The 23,344-nt window shown below is 35.6% G+C and overlaps 1 protein-coding gene across 5 annotated transcripts in view; it reads left to right on the top strand.

The window, feature by feature from the left end:
* The window catches only part of RhoGEF2 (Rho guanine nucleotide exchange factor 2), a 358,602-nt gene that overhangs the window by 150,235 nt on the left and 185,023 nt on the right, over positions 1–23,344 (top strand). For all 5 annotated transcript variants that reach the window (XM_089092512.1, XM_089092511.1, XM_089092510.1 and 2 more), the window contains one exon: positions 675–728. In XM_089092512.1, the coding sequence (XP_088948638.1) occupies positions 675–728 (54 nt within the window). The remainder of the gene's footprint in view (positions 1–674; positions 729–23,344) is intronic.

Genomic DNA, 23,344 nt, shown 5'->3' with positions numbered 1-23,344 from the left:
AGGAAGAGGTCCTTAAATTCTTGTCATCACATGTGTAATAGGAAGAGATTATCGGATCTCAAATAGATTAGGTGGGACTCAAGAAAAGGTGTTGTAGTTGTACTGATTAGGTCTATATCTGACCTGACCTCTTTAGAGGGAAAGGAAATAGCTGGGGGTGAGATAGCCATTTTGTTCAGCGTAGTTGATTTCCAGATAGAAAATATATTTTTTAGGAGGATACCCCCCCCACAACCCTCAGGGCAAGGGTTTTAAGTTATGCCCTGGGGGCATATAAGGTTTTTATACAAGGCGTTGTCGTAGAAACTTCAAAACATGCTCATTCAATTGGAAATTAAAGAGCTCGTGCCCTTTTTAATAGTCGAAAGTGATTGGAGTTTAACTAGTAAAATCATGTCATCAACATAAGGGGCTATTGAATCTCAATATAACTTTGTTGGACTAAACAATAAATGCCCTAGTTCGTATATATCCTAGAAATTGGGCCCTTTTTACTCACCATGCTGGAATCGTCGCTACAACCGTAAGCACATTGTGACCTTAGCAATTGATTTTATTGCTGCTTCTTTTATTTTCTGTTTATGTACTGCTTAAAGAGTATTAACCCCTTTGTACCCAATTTTTATATTTAGAAGTTATTATCTTGGTAATAAAACTTCACTTGTGTTTTCAAGGTTTGAGCAGTGAATCCTTTACATCTCCCACTAACGAAGATGTCCAGGCTACTGGTGAGTCCATTTTTGTCTATCATTATTCTTTCTGTACCCTACTGGCTGGATAATTCAAAAGTTGTGTTCTGATAGTGCTTCTAAGATTTGTATTTCACCTTCCCTTTAACCAAACATGAGAGATTTTTCGTATTGTTTATTGTTTCCCATTTGGTTCTCAAGATGGTTGAAGTTTTTTTTCGAAATATGTCATGCACAAGTGCCTGCAGATATTTAAAAGGAGGAGGGTTAAAACATTTTTCAAGGGAAGGGACAAAGGTTAAAAAAGACGTCTTCCTCTTGAAAATTGGCATTCCCCAATAATATTTCACAAATTGTGCACTATGTGTATGTTTAGTATTTGGGGGGGGGGGGGGTTAAAGCCCTCTGTCAATTCTTGATGACACATATATTGCCATATATATGTCGTTTTTGCGTGCTGGTATTGTCTCGTATGAATCTGCCCAGAAGGCCAATAAGATTTGGACAGGCTGTCTCTGTATTTTTAGTCATTTATTTCTTGTTGCCCTTGCCAACTTCGTAGCCCTTTGGTCACTTGGTTGTAAATGTTTTATATTGGTTTGGTGAAAGTAAAGAAAATTATGCTACGGATTTTTAGCACATTTTATTTCAGACTCGTTTCCGCCATATTTATTATCACTAAATTAGTTAATGTACTGTGGTAACGGAATTTCATCGTAGATAATGTTTTCCCACATAGATATATATTTCCTCTTAGATATATATTCCTAGAACTTTATTGCTTAAAGTCGCCATTGCTTTAAGATCAAATCCCAATAGATGCTATATTCTCCGTTGCTATGAAGATATTGTCTTTAATCTACGTTCGATGTTTAGCAATTGGCACCTAGTGAGAATTTTTGCCAACAAATGTTACTAAAACTTTATTTTTCACACCCTAAATGTTTCTAACCACTAGACGTTTGAAGGTTAAGTTTTGTCTCGCCCTTAACACTCATTTCGCTCTATTAACAAGGTATGAGTCAGAGAATTGATAAGTGCCTAGGGAGTCAATAGGAGTCAATAACATATCATTCCGTTAACAATCGAATCCATACTGTCTATGACTTTTTGTACTTGAATGGCACTTGAGGAGGATAATTTTTTGAATAAAATATTTTAACGCTTGGGAAATAGTTAAGTATTTCTAGCGAAAAGTCTAAAATCGAATGAACATTCGTAACTGAAGGACTTAAGACTGATGAAAAATAAAAGTTGTTTTTTTTTCTTGTGATTTCCTTTGTGAGTTTTTTTTTTCTCAAAAATATTTTCATATTTTTGAAATGATATCGAAGAACAAGTTACATTTCTATAAGTTTTGCCATTTGCCTTGGATCTTGAAACCGAAATAACTGGAATAGAGTGACCTATTGACGGATGTTTTTTCTTTTTTTTTTGAATACCGAAGAGTATATGTTATGTCGCAAATAACCCATTTAAAAAAAAAAAAAAAATTTAAAGTTTGAGTTTGAGTTTAAATAAAAAAGAAGAAGAAAAAAAACAGCGAGAGAGAGAGAGAGAGAGAGAGAGAGAGAGAGAGAGAGAGAGAGAGAGAGAGAGAGAGAGAGAGAGAGAGAGAGAGAGAGAGAGAGAGAGAGAGAGAGAGAGAGAGAGAGAGAGAGAGAGAGAGAGAGAGAGAGAGAGAGAGAGAGAGAGAGAGAGAGAGAGAGAGAGAGAGAGAGAGAGAGAGAGAGAGAGAGAGAGAGAGAGAGAGAGAGAGAGAGAGAACCAAGCTGCTACTTAATTGAATTTCCTGTCTGCTGAGCCATAAGTCATTTAAAGCGAAGTTACCAACGGCCACAATATATCTTAAGAGGGCTAGTCTAAGCGTTCCGAATAGCAGTTTATCATTACTCCTAGTTAAAAGAACTTCCTATAAGTTAGGTCATTGCTACTAAAGGAAGTGTCCGACTCTATCCCTAAGAATACCGTGTAGCGACTAAGGTCTTTTAGCATAAAAGATATGTCTTAAGTCCTATTAAACTCATTTTTATAAAAATAAAGGTTGTGTTAAAGAAAGAGGAATAAATTTTAAGAAGCCAGGTAAAGCTTAAGGGAATGTGATATCTTTGGAGCCTCCAAATCTTTGGAACAAAAAAAAAAAAAAAAAAAAAAAGAAATTATACATTGCCAAAATTTATGTAGCATCCCCACAGTATTTTATTTAAGAATCCTGAGTAACAGGTCATCATTACCGAAAGATGGCACTGCAATGTCTCATTAAAATTAAAAAATTCTAATCGTTAATAAGAGTGTCCTTTTGTTTATGATGACCTGGTTTTAAAAATAGAATTGAGTCAGAATTGAACTTTTCATTTATTTTGTTGTGTTTATTTTGTGTCAATGGATAGCCGAGATAACGAAGACATTTAGTCATGAGCATGACTATTCTATAAGTAGCTTTGACATATTAACATTTCTTGACGTTATATTCGGTCTACACGTATTGTGACCTGCGTAAATTGAAAAGAAGGTGATGAATTAGTCAAAACTAGAAACTAAATTTTACTTCTCTAGTGGGTATGTGGAGAGGAATGATATAACACTGGTTCCCTTGCAAAATTAATTAACTCTATAAAACAAATCAATAGAGTAAAGAACAAAGCGATGTATTTTCATTTAAGATATTGTCTACACCAAGTGTACTCCAGTGGCGGTGGGGCAAAATTTTGCCGCACGTAGCGAAACTAGAAATGCCAATAGATGTACATCAGGTGGTGGAGAGTAGACAACCCATCGAGAAAAAGCTCAATACACTAAGATAAAAAAGTTACAAACTCTGGCTTTTCTGGTATTTTTTCCCCGTTTGGTCGACCTTAATCATCTTACAGGTTTTTTTCGATTTCCTTGAGGGGTCGCTCTCTTCTTGTCACCTGGTGTACATCACGGAATGCCATGCGTGGCACAGTCCGCACAATCTCTTCAACATAAGCACTGTTCGGCCACGTTGGATACGCATCACCTGGTTTACCTGATTTCTGAAAATCGGGGACCCCTCGGGACCTCTGGAAAATCAAGATAATATTTTTGTTTTTGATGGTTTTTTAGGGGTAGATTTTTTTATTATTATTTGATTTTCTATATATTTACGGTAATATATGGTAACATTGATAATTATGATAAGAGGGGGATTATGGTAATTTATTGACGATTAGGGTGATAATTTCCGGTTTAGATTCTTTGTCAAGACCAGTCCTTTCTCTTTAAAAAATTTCAGTCTTTTCTTTTTAATAAAGAGAATTTGTCAAATTATATTTTAATCGGTAATTACTTGTTTTATGACCCAACAACACGATACAGACCGGTTATTTTTATTGAATGACCGTTATGTTTTGGTTACCTGACTGACTGACCGCGTCTCAAACAGTAAGCTGTACAAAAACTATGTTTCAATCCCGCTTTCGAGGGCTATAATGATAGAAAGGTTGAGATGGCTAGGGCACGTTCGGGGGACGATGGAAGACAGATTGCCAAAGGCTTGTCGGCCAACCATCTAGGTCTAAACGAAAAGCAGGTCGTCCACGAATGGGGTGGTTGGATGTCGTAAGGAAAGATTTAAGGGACGTTGGAACTTCTCGGGAAAGTGTAAAGAGGGAGACTGAATAGATTGGGATGTAGGAAGAGTGTGTGTAGCTGTGTTGGCGTCAGGCCGCTTGGTTCTGCATTGAGTTGTTAGCAGTAGTAGTGGCACTTGTCCTAATGCACACACAAAATCAACTCCACTTAATCTTGGAAACTTAGAAAGCAATTGTATGTTATTGAAAGGTCAGGGAATCGTTCTTTATTTTGAGATATTCCCTTATGCACACACTAAATCAAGACTCAACTTGAATCTTGAAAATTATGAAAAAAGGAATTTATCGTTTTGGCTTCTGAAGAGCTTTTATAAATAGATAGAAATACATGAAGTATTTATGTAAAAATCAAATAAAATAAAAGATGTAAAAATGTGGAATCATTTGCGTAATTAGGGGGGTATGGACCGTCCCGGGCTTCACTTTCTACGGGATGGCACAGAGAGAAGAGAACAAAAAGAGCGGAGGGTCACGATCACCAAAGATAGAGCTCGGTCTGGATGCAGAATTAGACATTGTTGGTACCAAAGTTGAATTTGCTACTGGGGAATCCTCAAGCTCTCCTGACTAAGCCATTTTGCAAACAATCTCCACTGAGAAATTAAAACCACCCGCTAATCCCATAACAACTCCAGAGTTCGAGGTTGGAGGAAGAAAAAAAACTGTCAAAACTTAAGGACCTGAAGGATATGGGTTAATGAACCATAAAACTCTCAGCAGTGATATGTGCAACCTAGTAAAGAGTTAACCACGATTCGAAAGTTTAAAAAGGTGTTTTGGAAAAACTGCCTAAAAAGAAAGAATTAAAGCTAATTCAGGAATGGTAACTTTTATTTCAGTGAAGCTACTACCTATATTTCAAATGCCAGACTCCATCCCAACTAAAAATACCCGCATTCCAACATCCTGAACACGGCAAGTACCAACAGTCAAGAAAGAAGACGCCAATAGCAGCCAAGGCTGACGACGGAGAATACGCCTCTGAAACCGCGGTCCCACACACAATGTCTCACAAACCTGGAATTCACAGTATTAATTTCATTTTCATCCCAATGCATCATGTCCGTCATCCAATCATCTATTATGTTTTATCGTTTGTGTAAATAATTGTTCCACTTTTTTGTAAACATCATGTTTACATAAAAAAAAGCTAAACAGTTGAACAGCCTTGGTGTTATCCTCATCATTTTGCATAATAGTCCGTTTTAAGGTATGGTAATGGGGAGAGGGGGGCTATTTATTAGACTTAGCAAATGGGTGGCCCTTTTAGAATCCCCTCTGGGTGGCACCTATGCTAGTTACGCCACTATGTGGAATAGTGAAATTTTATCATGATGAGACATTCTGAATTCTATTCGTAATTCACATTATCTGCAATCACGTCTGTGCATAAGGAGGAAGATAGGGCCGGAATCCTCTCTCCATTATTGGTTTGAAGGACTCTGGCAAATTGGAAATTTTTGCTGAAGCATATTTTTTTTTCTTTTTTGACCCCCCATCGCCTTTTAAAAATACCTTGACCCCCTTCCCTCCAAAGGTGGGATCTCTGTTCGCCTGTATCTGCAATTATATTAAAAAGTATAGTTGTATTAACCTTTGTTCCTTTCGAGTGTCAGGATTTAAAAGGTTTTTGTTTTTTTTCAAATTCCTATTATGATGCTAATTTTCTTGATTGCTTCTTTAAATGGAAATGTGTGGAGTGCGTTACCATGGGATTTATACCTACCTAAATTAATTTTTTTGACAATAGGTCAAAGGTTATTGTGTAGACTATTTCTTAGGAAATGTTTGGCGACTTATGGGCCGTTTTCCTTTATCCCATAAAGGGTGGGGTCTTTTTGGGGTGGGGTGATTCATAAATAAGCCCCGTGGCTCATAAGTTTGTAGTTTTGGAGCGGAATGAAAAACCAATTGGTAGAAGAACTAACGTGTTTTAAAACTGATTTCCTGATAAATTATTGTGGAGATTACCGATTTTACAACTATTCGATTTAACTGGATCAAATTAACTGGAATTGAAGCAAAAACACTAGTTATTATGTTATATACTAGTTATATGAAAGCTAAGTCTCTAGTAAGTCTAATTAGTCTAAAAATATATAAACTAATAAGTCTAAATAATGTATTAACATACAATTCTAATAAGTCTGAAAAGTATAAAAAGTAATCTTATAAAAGAGGTTATAGGTTCAACAAAAGATTACTGTTTATTTCCCCATAATTTACTTTATCTTGTAACTCCCTAAGTTGTCTATGAAGCTTCCTTATTTAGTCTTGAGAGGCTTGTTGGTTATGCGAATGATTATGCCATTTGGTGCTGTGACGAGTTGTCTGTAGTAGTAGTAACAATAGCAGTGACAGAAGTCTAACATAAAATGTCGCTCTGCCCATGTCCAGAACCACAGTTTATAGACAGTAAGCTTATCGCAGATCATTTCTGGTCATCGTGAACAAAAAGCTCCTCCCACTTCTTTCTGCCTTAGCTTGTTTAGCCTGTTTCTGAATATACCAGTAAGCTTATCGCAGATCATTTCTGGTCATCGTGAACAAAAAGCTCCTCCCACTTCTTTCTGCCTTAGCTTGTTTAGCCTGTTTCTTTCCACTCGCACCCCTGTCCGGGTTTTTATAATGGGAGAGATAGAGAATGATCATACTGCTATATTCTGTCTACTGTGTCCAGAACTGTTGAATGTCGAGAACTTGAGCTTTTTAAAGTAAAACGAATTGCTTATAGTTTTTATAATAAGAAGAAAAAGGGCATCACACAAAAGCTTGATGGGCACTGACTAGCATCTGCCAGTCGTGTCAACTGTTATAGGCTTTGAATTCAGTATGTTTTTGACATATCGGTATCCCTTAAGATTAATTTTAAAAACTTCAAAAACAGAATTTTTTCATAGAAAAGTAAAAGGTATTAAGCCATGACCAGCAGAAATAAGTTAAATAATAATTCAAACTTAGAATGAATATATGTTACAATCAATGAATAAGTGAGATCCAAAACCAACATAAATTACAAAAAAAAAAAAAAAAAAAAAAAAAAACAGTACTCTGGAAAAGAACAATTTAAAGTGGACTAACCAATATATAATGATATTCCTTTCTGGAAGTTTCAGCAATTTCGGGCTATTAACATTATAAAATAATAAAGGTTTAAAAGGCGTTTTGTTTTCAATAAAGTGCAAACTATACTCTCGATTTTAAAAGGCTTGCGATGTTAATCCTACTCCTGTTTGTGGTAATTTCTTTTCAAGTTTGACTTGATTAGTCATTGTAATTTCTGTTTGTATTGGGTCCTATTTATTTATTTATAGCGATTTCTTGGAGCGATTTCTTCTCGGAGAAGATTTTTCTAAAGTAGTTTTTGTTTGTTTTTAATTGTCATTTTTTTTACTGGCTAATAAAAGTCATATTTGTAAAAAAAAACTTTTGTTTTTTCTGCCTAAGAATAAAGATTTTGACTGGTTATTTATATTTTTGAAAAAAATTTTGCAATAAATTTTAATAATAGTTTCGTTATAGAACTTCGGGTGGATGGGGAAGGGAGTATTGTTCAAATAAATGGATTAAAATCTGCATAATACTTGCACTTCTATATGGCTGAAGCCATCATGAACCATATTCTGCTATTTTCTTATGAGACAAATAATTTCCGGCCATTTTTTTGATAAGAATCTTATTGTGTTATATTTGTTTAACTGCTTTTTTGTTTAGATAAATGCATTTTGAGCTTATCTATTAAAGAGTTTCCTGATTTGTTGTTTAAAAGATAAAAACAAGACGCAAAGAATCAATGCAACCAGAGTTGTTTCCGATTGAGGTTCCCTTAGTTTTGGAACTTTAATTGAGATGTCTTCAAGGCCTGAAATTTAAAGAAGATCAACATAAAAAGACTATTTGGCATTAACCATGAATACAATCATATTTTTCTCAAAACATATATTGGCCTTGAATAGCTCACATGGCTCCCCCTTGCTTGATCCCCCTCCAATATTCCCTCAAAATTTGCAGCTACGCCCTTTCAACAACAGGAATGAGCATACTGTTGTTTAGCGTCAACTTAATATTCTTATCCGTTCCTATTATATTAAAGATACGCCCTTTTGACAACTTGATTATTTAGCTAAATACCCTCTTCGACATTCCCCCAAAGTTTCAATTTAGAACACTTAGGTGTTACTGAGATTAGACCCCGGCGCCGCGCCGATGAGGGAAGACCGGCGGCGGCGGGGCCAAAACAGCGCGCTGGCGTCGCGCCGTCAGTAAGATATTGGCGGCACACCACCGGCGCGATCAATTTTGACCGCAAACATTAATGTTTTCATCAGTCTTTCTCAAATCACAGCTTAAATCTACAACAGATTTGAGCCTACTCATGGGTTCAAAATTTCACAAGTCGCTGGCTGGAAACTGGTCTTCTTTGTTATTCATCAAGAGAAGTAGCAATCTGGTAGAAACGAAATGGCTGTGGTGTTTCAGAACCCTTGCATAATACGAGTAGTTGAAGTATCTATTAGCTATGTATTCTTAACATAAATAATTATCAAAATTAGTAGTTTTTTTTCATCGAGCATTACTGCATACAAAACTTCAAATACCGTATCATAAAATTCGTCAGTTATCTGGATAAAAACTTTGAATATAACTTTGAACTTAGAAACTTAATTTTTTCATAATGCCCTTTGCCTATATCTGTTTTATCACCTTTAAAACATTTGAAATGGACGACTTTGATATTAATTGTTTTTTTTTTTTTGCTCTGTTGGATTCCTAAGAAGCCTTCTTGTATTAAAAACTGGTTTTCAATAACAATTTTAAAAAATGCATTTTAAAGTTTTTTTGGCTTCTTTATAGAATATATGTCATGTAGGCTAAGGTTGAACTGCTGCTTTTTATTGCTTTTGGCTGCTCTTTTGGATATTATTCATTTTTTCTCATTCCAAGTTATAAATTCATAAATACCTAATATCAGTCAAATTATTAACTGCATCTAAATGGAGTAAATTTATCTAATTGAAAAATACATGATGAACACTTCACATGAGAACACTTCAATTACAATGAAACAAAAAACGTTTAATGGTTTATTCGGTATGAAGAAAAATGAAGTGTCAGCTATTTTCTTAGGTAAAAAATGAAAAGCTCATCCGTTTTAAATGTAATTAAATGAAATAATATGCATACTAAAGTAGCTCCAGGAAGATGTTGAGATTTTCTTCCTAGTTCGTCACTTTTAATCCAAGCAAAATGTTAGGACACTTACTTAGTATCAGTTATTGAGTTTAAGCTTTGATTTCCAAATGCTCACAAAATTACCAAATTTAAGAAAGTCGCAACAATAAATCACCTGTAGTCAAAATACTCAAAGATTCCTCTTTGATCCCCACCCAGGCTTAAAGCTTCTGCTATGGTCATATCCATGGAAATCTCCAAAGAGTTTCTTTTTTAAAATAGCTTTCAAGCGTAGTTGAGGGTATTTAGCCTTTTTTTCTTTTCTTCAAAGGTTTGAAAAAAGTGTTATAATATTCCAATTATTGCATTTGATATATTTGTGCATATTTTTGGTAATCATTTGTGCGGGGATCGAATTTTTTAAAAAACTGTAGATACGTAAAAATATTGCAACATCTAGTACCTTGATGACATAAGACCGTCAAAGAATCCTCCTTGAACCTCCCAAAGAGAAAGCTTTGATGAGGACCTGGCCATTTCCTGTAACTTGGGCACTGGACCTAGGGCATCGTTGTCACTCGAGCGCAACGTTAAGTGGGGATGTCGATATCGCTTTCATCACACCAATTCGTTTTAGTGTGAATCTGCCTGGTACTTATGAACGAATGTTTTCAAATTAAACCCGTTTCATCAATAAGAAAAAAAAGGGTTTGACGCATATGTCCCTTTCCCTTTGGACGATAAAACTATACAAGTGCTGTATAAAGTATAACTCACGAAAATCTTATTAATTTTTGTAAACTTTTCAACTTTTTGGCATCCCTGCTTTCAATAATAAAAATCAAGGTACTATCACTTAAATATAATAGCTCCCTATTCCCCCCCCCTGGATGCCATCTTGATAGGATACCGTCTCTGCTTTATAAAAAAAATAATTAACTTATTGGCATCCCTGCTTTAAAAAAAAACACAAAAAAAATCGAGGTACTATCATTTAAATATGATAGGTCACTACCCCCCCCCCCTCTGGATACCACCTTGATAGGATGCCGTCTCTGCTTTCAATAAAAAAAAATTCGAGACATTATCATTTAAATGTAATACCTCCCTACCCCCCCCCCCCCTCTGGATACCACCGTGATAGGATACCGTCTCAGCTCTACATTAGAAGAATAATTTACTTAATAATTAACTAGGTCATTATATGGTTCAAACAAACACGCAAAATAACGTTAAACAGGTTAGTGTTCCTTGAAAAAAATTGAGGCTATGAGTAAAGGGGTACAAAGACAACAACAAAAATGTCAAAATTATTCTGATATACATCAAATTATTGGAAAACTGAGTCATAGATTCACCGTGACATTCTATAAGATCCAAAGAATCTAATTAAAAGGGAGCACACACAAAAGCCAAATTAGGCCAGTAGCCTATAAGAACTCACAAAATACTCAAGACAATGAGCAAGTCCCAATTGAGGGCCCGGGGTCTGTCAAAACACTTCAATGGTTTCCCAGGGAATTTGATATTATTTTCTTCTGTCTCCACTTTAAATGAAAAAACATAATTATCTTTTTGGCATCCCTGCTTTCAACAACAAAAAAATGAGGCATTATCATTTAAAAATGATAGCCCCCTATCCCCCCCATATAGGCAATAATATACAATTTATTTATGAATCGTATTTTGGGGTAACTTCCGTTTCAATATTTAATTCCCCAACCTTGTACATAGCTTAGTCTATAGCTAAATTTTGTCTCAATAAAATGTTTTTTTTAGGGGGGGGGGGGGAAAAAATGTTTCAGAAAGAAGATGTATTTTCTATCAGGCGTTCAACAATTGAGTATTAAACAATAAGAAAATCTTATCTAAAAATAGCAAAAGAAAAGAAAATCTGCAAACTTACAATCCAGTTGTAGAAACAATCTGTCGGCTGTCAATTTCAAAATCCAACTGAAGGCTGAAGCTGTATAGTAGTGAATGCGACTATAATTCTATTCAACTTGAAAATAAAATTCTTGACTACGAGTGATGTAAGAAATAGCGATTGGGAAACTGCATTCGAAATGATTTAAACTCATTTCATAAAGACGATACTTTTTTTTCAACAAATGAAGAACTGTGTATATTGTAATATTTGCAATTGCATATTGCATTTTCTGGTTTTTATGCAAAGTAACAAAAGAGACGAAAATTAACGAACAAGTGAGTAGTGAAGAATTATGGTACGCAAAATAATATTTGGCAGGGAAAGTCACTGGTGATGAATTGCTAAGGGTGGCACCGTGATTGCGTGATTTTCTGGGATTCGGGGAACCAAATTTTTTTTTTCGGGGTGACGCATAGATTTCCTGGGAAATACCCGAAAATTCGGGGATAGTGCAAGCCCTGCTTAATTTCTAATCAGGAAAATCGAAATCCTAACCCACACGAGAAGGAAAAGCTCCGACTTTGCGGTTGACGCAATAAAGAATTGCCGCAAAATCAATTTAAAATCGATCGAACTCCGCCGTCTTTGCCGGCGGCGGTGCGCCTGTGGCGTGTCTGTGGCGTTGCGACACTTCGGCGGCGGTCGACTGGGCCTCTTGTCGGCGGCGTTCGGTACGATCTGCCGGCGTGGCGCCGGGGTCTAACTGAGATATTACATATCCGCCCTTTTGACAACCTGAATAAAGTGTCTTTTGATTTTGTTCAATACCCCCTTCAACATTCTCTAAAAGTTTTAACTCAATATCCTTAGCCGTTCCTGAGATATTACAGATATGCTCTTTTGACAACCCGGATGCGGATAGTGGCTTCGATTAAATTCAGCATCCCCCTCAGTGTGCCCTGAAAATTTTTAATTAAAGACCGCAGCTGTTCCTGAGATATTGTATATACACTCTCTTGACAGAGTTTTTACAATCTTTTCACAATATGCGTAATTTTTTTGGGATTCCCAGAGGCAAACATGTTCCTTTTCCTAATTATCAAACCTATGTGTGAACAATAGGCAACTTAAATATTTCATAGCCTCTACCCCATGAGCTGTGAGGATCATGCCAACCCCGGAGGCATGATTATTTGACGTTCCAACTGTTGTGAAAAAAATGGTTAACTAATAATTTTGATTGGATGTCTTTGGCGGTTGAGGGAGGGCAGGGTAGCTAAAAAGAACATTGAGGGCTGACTGGTTGCCCTTCAATCATTTTCGACTTAAAAAAAAAGTACTAGAGTTTTAATTTCTAGCCAAATGAGTCCCTCTCGAAAGTTTCTACGGCCACTGCTTTCTCACCAAGTGATCAGGTAAAAAAGTAGCCATATCGCTCATTACTTCGGTAGCGCTATTTCGCTGCTTATGATTTTGGATGATATAATATTGAACCTAGGAGCGTGGCCGGATATTGAACGGTGTCCAAATCGATTCCTATGTACTAAAAAAAAAATTTCTATGCTGTATTATATAATCTAAATATTTACACGTGTAACTACTTCGATTTTAGACAGTTAAAATACCTTCCCCTCTTTCCAGGCTACTGATTATATCCTGTGTAAAGCTGAGCCTTTCCACTGATCTTCCAACGGAGGAAAAATCTCTTTCCTCTTTCCATGCACTTGCGGCTTAAGTCTAGTTTTCTTTAAGGAACATTTTAAGTCTTAGTCCTAATACCTGGTCTACTCCGGAAAGAATAGAAATTCAGTTCTTATTGTGAAGTTTGACTTGTGTCTCTCAGTAATGACTGGCTCTTTGATATGGATGTGAAACTTTAATATTGTTCTTCTCAAGGGTTTGCTCTGAGATCTTTTTAAAGTAGGAAAAATTTAAAATCAAGCATTCCTTCCAAGTAATGGAACTGAATTTGCAAATCGTTCAAAGAGAGGGGGCTGAAATTTGCATGAATCGGAAATCGTTAAACTCCTTATTCTAAAAGAAAATTCATTTATGCAAAGTAATAATTTGATTTGGCTTAGTGTCTCTTTCATAATCAGGAATTATTCTCTGGTATTAACATGCAAGCTTAGCGTTCATTAATGCACATGCGTCCACATCTTGGAGGAGGGGGAAGATATTTTCCCTATTTCTTTCTTTGTGGTAGTATATTTAATGCTGGTCTTATCAACTATTTAATCTAAGAGACTTAACTCAAGGTAGGAAGTCTGTCCTTAAGTTTATTGGCTCTGTCAAATATTAGAATTTATAATTATGGAAAAGAAACTAAATTTAAACGGTCAGATTTTATGAAAACAACCAAAGTTCTGAAATATTTTAGAAAAGTTTCCACTACTCCACTACCACTACTCCTTAATCCACATCGAATAAAAATTCTTTCTCTTTTGACATTTTTTAACACATTCGTTAATTTTTACTTATATGAAACGGAGCTCGCTTTATACTTACTGCAACCATGTTTGGTTTCAAACTCCACTCAAGGTTGTCAAAGATTGTGGTTTTTACAGTGGTTTAGTTTTTATGTTTCCTTGCCGTCTCTATTCTGAAAATGGCACTAAAAATGCCAGTTTTGATGCCATGTACTACTTTACCCTGGTGGTATCAAAACAAGTTTATAAGAAGCATGTAGATTTAAGCATTAGGTCTTAAAAAAAAAAAAATCACTAACCACCTCTCTATGATATTCCAGTAGCCTGCTAGCGCTGGCAAAACAGGGCACACAATGCTACTTATGCAAAACTGTGATTTTCTTTATCTCCAAATTAGCGTCTTCAACGATTACTGTTTCAATAGTATACTTTTTATTTTGATTATTTTGATTTGAGGTCATGTTTGAGTCTTTCTCGATATTGTAAAAAAAAAAAAAAAAAAAAAAAAAAAAAAAAAAAAAAAAAAAACTATAAAAAATTGTTATTCTGTTGAATCTGAATAATATTCATTATTTGCTAATTAGCGTTAATCACGTTTTTGAACTTTCAGTTACTGTTGGCAACGGCCAACAGTATATAGTTTATATACTATACGGCCAACAGTATAGTTTATAGCTACTGCTGCAAACTTGTAACTTTCTTTTCCAAACTATCTTATGCATAAATTTTATAATGGGACCCTGATCAGGGTTCCATCATGGACCCTGATTAGGGTCCTTATGCTCGAAGCTTATTTGGTCCCCCTCGATAAAAATCCTAACCTGAATCAAGATTGCCCCCGTAAAGATTTTTGAATCATTAGACGAGGTGCGTGAATGTCAATATTAAATTACAAAAACTGTAAATTAAAGAAAGGCGAAAAAAGATAAAATTTACAAAATGAAAGAATAATTATATTTGTTGCATAAATTATTATGATATTTTGACATACAAGTACTCCTCTCGTATTTCAGTTGGTTGGATTGGGGTAGAGCCACTGGGTAATGACAACAATAAACAATAGCAACAAATAATAAATAAATCAGTATCATACTACTACTACTACTACTAGCAACTCACCGCAGCACCTAGCCACCTGAGGCCAACACAGCTACACACGCTCCTCCTCCATCCCAATCTATTCAAAGCCTCCCTTTTTACACCCGCCCATTAAGTTCCCATTTCCTTTAAATCTTTCTTTATGACGTCCCCCACCCCAGACGAGGATGACCTGCTTTCCGTTTAGCCCATGACGGCTGGCAGAAAGCGAAATCGTCGGCAATATGCCGTCCTTCATCCGGAAACCTTTCCCTAGCCATCTCAACCTTTCTTTCATTATAGCCCTGGAAAGCGGAACGGAACCACATTTTTCGTATAGCATATTGTTTGAAATACGGTCAGTCAGCCACGTACCCAGAACAATCCTTAAGCAATTTCTCTGGAAAACATCTAGCAAATCTTCATCCGCTTTTCGGAGCGCCCATGCTTCAGAGCCATATTTGGCCATTGTCATCACTGTAGTTCTAATATTCTAATCTTGGTATGCAGACTTGTCTTCCTATTCTCCCAAGGTAAGTAAAGCTGTCCACCTGATCAATCTTTTCATTACCCAACTTCACCTTTTCATCTTCACTGATTCCTAGCCTTAGTGACTTAGTCTTTTTAACATTAATTTTCAAACCTATCCTAGCACCTTGAACTTGCTAAACCTCTAAAAGTTCATTCAGTTTGCTCACACTTTCATCTAGGATGCTTAAACCCTGAGCAGAATCTAATTCCAGGAGACTTTTTCCTCCTCATTTGATTCTGAGGTCCCCCATTACCTTTCCTGTGCTCCTTAAGACAAAGTCCATCAGAGTAGGCCATATAAAGGGAGATAGAACACAACCCTGCTTAACTCCTGAATTAATACAAAACCAGCTGCTAACCTCATTTCCTACCTTAACCGCAGCAGTGTTATTCTCGTACATAGCAATAATCACTTTAATGCATTTGTCTGGTATACCATACAAGGATAAAACCTTTACTAAAACTCTTCTATCAACAGAATCGAACGCTTGCTCATAATCTATAAAACTGATGACCAAAGCTGTTTGAAAACTCAGGCAGTTCTCAATTATTAGCCTAAGAGTGAAAATTTGGTCGACACATCCTCTACCTTTTCTAAAACCGCACTGTTCTTCTTTTAAAACTTTGTCTACGGCATCTCTCAGTCTAAAAAGTATCATAACAATATAAAAATAGGTTTACACACTTTTGTAAACCTTTGTTAACCATATTTTATTTGTGTGTTTATATTGAATAAAGTCAAAGTCAAAGTTCACAAAAACTAGCCTATAACGTTCAACAATTTTCAACATCCTCTCCTCCATGCTTACCCCGAGGAATCTCCCCAGACACGTAATCCACCTAATATTATCATAACATTCACTCCCAATGGCTTATCAGCCACTGCTCATTGTATCTCCCACGTCCCAAGTTTCGTACTCACATGTCAAATCGAAGACACTTTCATTCATAGACCCATACATTGGGCATGAATAAGGTCCTTCTTCCACTTTAACCTTCCTCGTATATTCTCATCTTTTTCCGAGAGGTAAACAATGCCACCCCAATTCAACGACCCATCTATGAATCTGTTGCTAAAGAAACCCTAAAAGTAATAGATTCTCCTCAACTCTTTTTCGACTACCAATACATTTTCAACTGTTCTAGTGCTTCCTTCTTTGCTTGCTCGGTCTAAATTTTCGGTGTCTTGATTTTACTGTATTTGATAAAAATTCAGAAAAAAAAAAAAAAAAAAAAAAAAAAAAAAAAAAAAAAAAAAAAAACGTTGAAAGTTGTTGGATAGAATTGATCACTACCCCTGAAGCAGCCAGTTGCTGAAAGTCTGAACCTAACTTAAGAGGGACGTTCCTATCATAACAGAATGACAATCAGTACATATAACACATTAAGTTGAAGCATCCATCCGGCAGTTTCTGCTGTTGAATCAACAGTTAAACTCTTGAAGCAAGAGATTTGATGTATCCTATGGACAGTCACATAAACCGTTAAATAGCTCTACAATCCATAGTATTGCCAATTGTTCAGATTATATTTCTTTTACTGTATTTAATAGACAGAGTCGGCAAGAAAACCCATTTGTGGGATTTACTGGCATTTTCGAAGAAAATATCGATGTTAAAATAGTTTACATGTGTAGATCGATAAAGAATTACGATTATAGCCGGGGGGTTGGGGTCTTTTCTCTTTGTAAATAAGTATTTCCGAAGTTGTAGTTCTAGTAATTCTTCCTGTTTTGTCCTACGGTTGGGGATCGTGTTGAAACTTTCAGGGACATTTTTTTTCGGGGGACATACTGGCTATATATTTTAGGAAAATAGTACATATTATCTATCTTCTATGTAATTTACTATTTCCCATTGCAGAATGTACTGTGCATGGGGTATAATTAGTAGAAGTGTGTTACTTCCAAGAATATATTCGTCATTGCCTTAAAGGTCATCAGTTCATTTAATTCCTAGAAGATATTGGAAGTGAATACCCCAATCATTTTCTTACCAAGAAATTTGGTGGCTTTTCAGGAATAATAGCAATTTTCAATTTCCTTACTGCCCATGAAGTTTTCTTTAAGTTAGAAATAATAAAAAGGGGGGGGGGGGTTATGAGATGAACTGATATCATTGGAGTAAATTATATACTCATTTATCGTGCCTACATAATTTATACAATATATATAGTTTTAAGCACCCTATCTCAGCTTATTACAAGATGTCTAGTTTTGTTTTTTTGGAGTTTGTTTTTCTTTGTCTTTTTCACCGCTCTTCAAGGTTCCTAGTTGGCACCCTTCCCATAATTTCCAAAATATGCTGCTTTGTTATATAGTTTTATCTTGCGTAGAAATTCAATGGAAAAGTGGATAATATGTTTTGAGTATTTCTAATGCTGGACACCCCTTGGACCTCGCACTTTCAAATTCCATCGAGTCATTTAGAAGTAATAGAAGTAAATTGCCACGTGTTTTCGAAAACTTAGTCCACGGTAAACACCAATGCAATATCGTGTACCCAACCCTTTTCGTCATATATTTTAGTTACTCAATGGACAATCTAGCAAATACATACAACTTGACCAACGACACAACAGCGTGCAGCCGTTTCAAAGAACGGAGGACTATAATTATTTCCGTATCATTTCTTGTGGATCTCCTGGAAATTATGAAATAGTCTGATGCCTGGATCGTCAACTTCAATCGTACAAAAACTAAGGAGTTGCTTATTTCCCTATCCAAAGTCGTATGTCGTCATCGTGACATGAGTTTTAAAATGAAGCAATGAAGGATTGGAGGACTTCTCCTCCTTGGAACCCATCTCTCAGCTTATTTTCTGGAGTGCCAGTCTCGATCGTATCTCATCTTCCTGTGCTAGAAAGCTACGCATGATATTTTGCTCCAAAGTCGGTCTTTTGGCCAGCTCGATCATCCCTCTGTTTATGTCCCCTTGCTGAATATATCTGTCTACTTTTTGCTGTCCACCTGAAACTCACTTGGCACCGTCAAAGAGGTTCCATAATAGGGCTACTGGACAGGGTTTGGTTCTGTCAAAGACCAACCGCGACTTTCCAATGTAAAGTTGGATGTGGCTCTTGCTATACAACATCCACTAACCTCCTTGACAAACGTGAAACTGATTTACAAAATTTTTATATAAAATTTCACGTTTCTCTTTTTTTGTGAATTCAACTCAACGTGAAGTAAGCGCTGCTTATCTTTTTTATGTTTTGTAATACCTCATAGAACTTCAGCCATGTGGTGTTTTCACTCATATATAATATCTGACTAGATTTCTGAATGAAAACATATAGTTTCAAGTCAAATATTTTTTGGCAGTGAGTTGCCAAATAATTTTATCCGTTGTTTGACTAATTATTCAGTGTCGTATTCTTTTGCCAGGAGTGTTTCGATCCTTGTTTTCTTTCTACTTAAAAACCATCTGTTCTTTAATTTGCTTAGGCAGGTTAGGTGGGATTTATTTTTTGGCTCTTGAAGTATCGTTCCTGTTAGTCCAGTCAGTTACTAATTATGTAGCCTACCCACGAATATTTGTTTACCTTTTTTTCGAGTAAATATTGATATTTTCAATTTGATATAAAGTATCTACTTTTAGATATACGAGTGATTATAGTGACTTTAAAAAAGGGGGGATGTTCAAATATTTTTTAGAGGAATTATTTTAGGATCAATTAAACCATGAAAAAGGGCTTAAATTTGTGGTCGAGAAAAACATCGAATATTTAGATTGGTATCTCTAAATATCCTCCATGGAAAATGGGAAGAGCTGCACATTCCAGACCAGACTGAAATGGAGATCATAAAAGAAAAATGATTTTAAATCTTTGGAATATGGGGGAGGGGGCTTTCAAAGGTGAAGCTTCAAACAGTACAGGAGGGGAGAGGAGTTTCCCAGCAAGTCCGTTTCGGACGGCTTAGCGCTGCGACGAGTCTGCAATATTTTTATCCACTTCTATGTTCTTTCATTGTGTCTCCATAAAATTTCTATGGAGGAATAATTCCAGGAGATGAAAAATTTCTCGTAAATTTGTGTAATAAGATTGGTTAAAAATTTAGAAAAATGACTAAGATGCTAAGCTGATTCTGTACAAGGAGAGGTCAAAAATAAATAATAATTAAAATTCTCAAAAACTCGAAGAAATGTTAAGTTCCATTCTAATAATTTTTTCTCTTCTTTTCCTTTTGATTGGCTTATGGGCTACTCGCTGCAGCTATCCCTTTCCCACGCTTCTACATACCTATGACTTATTGTAAAAGGTCCTGTTGTCAACCTTTGTCTTTTTAGTTTGGGAATAAAGAAACCGTGATATTTTGGATAAATTTCTGACGAAATTTTACGACACTGACACTGACTGACGGTAGATACCATTCATAAAAATAGTTTTTTTCCCAAGAAATTTTAATTTACTTGCAATACCACTTTTTATGCTGAATTGAAAATCTAGTAAGGATTGTTTTTTGTCATTAAATGTATCTTCCGCATACTTTTTTCTTTTCTGTCTTTTTTGGGAAATTTTGACGTTTAGAGTATTTTTTTTTGAATTTGTAATTGCTTAGGGAGATTATTCCAGTGCAACTTTGTATGCCGAACTTCACATATGCAACTTTGTCTTTCTAGGATGCATAATTATTTTTTTCAGAAATTTTCTTTAGGTCAAGCTTTTCGTTAAGCGACCATTATTAAGCGAAGGTTTATTACTTTCCAAAACAATTGCTTATTATAATTGATAATATGCATTTGCATGAACTGCGATGCAGAAATTTTCGGTTGTTTGAATTTTCAACTTCACTTTTCACATTCATCAGAAAAACTTATTCAAAGAAGAAAAAATTTCTGCATAACAATAATGCTCACTTACTTTTTAATCAGTGAATTCGTGGATCAGTCTATTTATTGTCACAATTTTACCACAGTCTCGACGTAAGTCAAAACTCGATTTCGTGGTTGTGAAACGAAATATTTAATTGGAGAGTTGATAATTTTTTTATTATTTTTTTTTGTGTATATTGGGCTTGTCCTTGGCTAAAAGCCAATTGACAATAGTTCTAAGGCAATCAGAGAGAAAAAAAAAAGTCCTGGTCCTATTTCAGAAGGGTTCGTGCTCCTGGTCTAAGTTTGTTTCTGCACCAAGAATTTCTCGCTGCCTATCCACCTTTAAATGAAATGAAAAATATAATAACGCGTAAAAATTTTAATCAAGACAGTGAACTTAAAAAGAATTATGCAAGTACTAATACTACTACTAATAAAAACTGTGCACGCTCTTCCTCCGCCCGGGTCTATTCAAGACTTTACTCTACTTCCTCCCAAGAAGTTCCAATATCAATACTAGTGTACAAATACTAAATATTGGGACCTGTATTAGTATTTGTAAAAAAGAGCTTTCGTTTTTATTTTCAAAGTTAACTGGATGAACGAAACTGACCTGTTGCATTTTTCTTCTTAGGCAATTGAAAGACATTTGTTCTAGTTGTCTTCCTGATTTGTATCTTAGAATGTCATTCTTTCCTTGTTCAAACTTGTAATCAAGAGCAAGTCAGTATTATCTGTTTTCTGGTTATAGTCCTCGAACATGGAAAACGTTTAAAACGTAATTTTGCCACTCGAAAAATCCCTAATAAACTAAGCACTAAGTCAAGCGATTAAAAGACCTGTATGTTTTTTGGCAGTTTAAGATCCCTCTATCTATACGCGTCTGGTGCGCAAACGCTGCGGTCAATTCGTTCAAGCTTTCATGGGGCAAAATGATCTGGACACACTTCATCTGAGAATTTTCGAGTATATCTTCCTCTTTTTCTTGTCCACACGTCAAGTCTGCACTTAGCTAAATTTGTCACTATTGTTCCCAATACCCTAACTTTCGGCCTTGTTTGTTTTATGGTTGTTAAGTGTGGTACTAACCTGAGCGGTGGCATATTTTGCCGTAGCTATTTTAAATCTTTCCTCCGTCCTCGGAACAAATAATTATTAAGCTAAATCATAATATCAGTAATAACAAAGACTTAAATAAACATATTAGTTGTATTTACTTTTATTGTTTTATATTTTTTTTTTTTTTTTTTTTTGCTTTACATTCGGTTAAACATGTTAGAACCATTTTTCCAAGAGAACCCAATAGGTATTTTGATATATATATATATATATATATATATATATATATATATATATATAGACCCCGACGCCGCGCCGATGAGGGAAGACCGGTGGCGGCGGGGCCAAAACAGCGCGCCGCTGTTTTGGATTCAGATTGAAATGTTTCAGATGGAAAAATGTTTCAGATTGAAGATTGTATTTTCTATCTGGCGTTCAACAATTGAGTATTAAACATAAAGACAATCTTATCTAAAAACAGCAAAAGAAAAAAAAATTCTACAAACAATTTGTCGGCGGTCAGTTTCAAAATCCAACTGAAGGCTGAAGCTGTATAGTAGTGAATGCGTTCTATAATTCTATTCAACTTGAAAATAAAATTCTTGACTACGAATGATGTAAGAAATAGCGATTGGGAAACTGCACTCGAAAGGATTTAAACTCATTTTATAAAGACGATACTTTTTTTGTCAACATATGAAGAACTGTGTATATTGCAATATTTGCAATTGCATATTGCATCTGTCTGGTTTTTATGCAAAGTAACAAAAGAGACGAAAATTAACAAACAAGAGAGCAGTGAAGAATTATGGTATGCAAAGTAATATTTGGCAGGGAAAGTCACTGGTGATAAATCGCTAAGGGTGGTACCGTGATTGCGTGATTTTCGGGGATTCGGGGAACTAAATTTTTTTTCGAGGTGACGCATAGATTTTTGGGGAAATACCCGAAAACTCTGGGATAGCGCAAGCCCTGCTTGATTTCATATCAGGAAAATCGAAATACTAAACCACACGAGAAGGAAAGGCTCCGACTTTGCGGGTTCACGCAATAAAGAATTGCCGAAAAATTAATTTAAAGTCGATCGAACGCCGCTGCCTCTGCCGGCGGCGTTGCGACACTTTGGTGGCGGTCGACTGGGCCTCTCATCGGCGGCGTTCGGTCAATCCTCCGGCACGGCGCCGGGGTCTATATATATATATATATATATATATATATATATATATATATATATATATATATATATATATATATATATATATATATATATATTTTTTTTGAATTTGTTTAATATTTTGTGTGTATACTTTTTTTTGTTTTACATTCGGCCAAAGGTGTATGAACCACTTTTTGAAGAGGGTCTCATAGAGAAGTGCGTATCCAGGATTTTTTCGGGGGGGGGGGAGGATCTTGAGTCGGCTTAGTTGAGCTATTTTTATAGACATATGCTACATAGGCTGCGAAGTATTAGTTTTTTATTCGTCTAAGTTTCAGCCTCGCTCTTTGCTTCGATCAGCAACACTTTGTTGTTTGTTAATTTTTGCTCGTCTCATCTTGTTTCCATTACACAAAAAAAGCTGATAAAAAATCGTTGCTAAATTTAGGCAGTGATATTGAAAGTTGTCAACGTCAGATTTCGTTAAAATAGGACACTGAATATGAATTTTACGTCCTATGTCTCTGAATGTTTCCTGCAGAATATGTGCAACTTTGTCATTAAACAGTTCTTGGTAACAAACTGTAAGTAAGCAGCGATCCGGCTCAATAGTAACCGAAACTCTAAAAAACCAATATTGAATTTTTATACCAATAATAATGGAATTTTTATACCAATAGATATATCAAAAGAATCGGATTGTTATGCTGATTTCAAATATGTAAGTTTCATTAAGTTTAATTCATTAGTCTTACCCTTCAAAGGCTATGAGCCTGAGAAGGTTTGCCTGGTTTTCGTAAAAAGGGGGATATATCCCCTAAAAATCAAATAATCATACTAAAAATCACACCATCAGATTCAGCGTATCAGAATACCGTTGTATAGAGGTTTCAAGCTTCTATCCGCAAAAATGTGGATTTTTGTGTTTTT

Source organism: Artemia sp. Qi Xiang Cuo, chromosome 7 (assembly GCF_049724085.1).
Source record: "Artemia sp. Qi Xiang Cuo chromosome 7, ASM4972408v1, whole genome shotgun sequence".
Classification (NCBI taxonomy): Eukaryota; Metazoa; Arthropoda; class Branchiopoda; order Anostraca; family Artemiidae; genus Artemia; species Artemia sp. Qi Xiang Cuo.
Note: the sequence above shows the minus strand (reverse complement) of the source record. Positions and strands in the feature narration are given on the sequence as shown.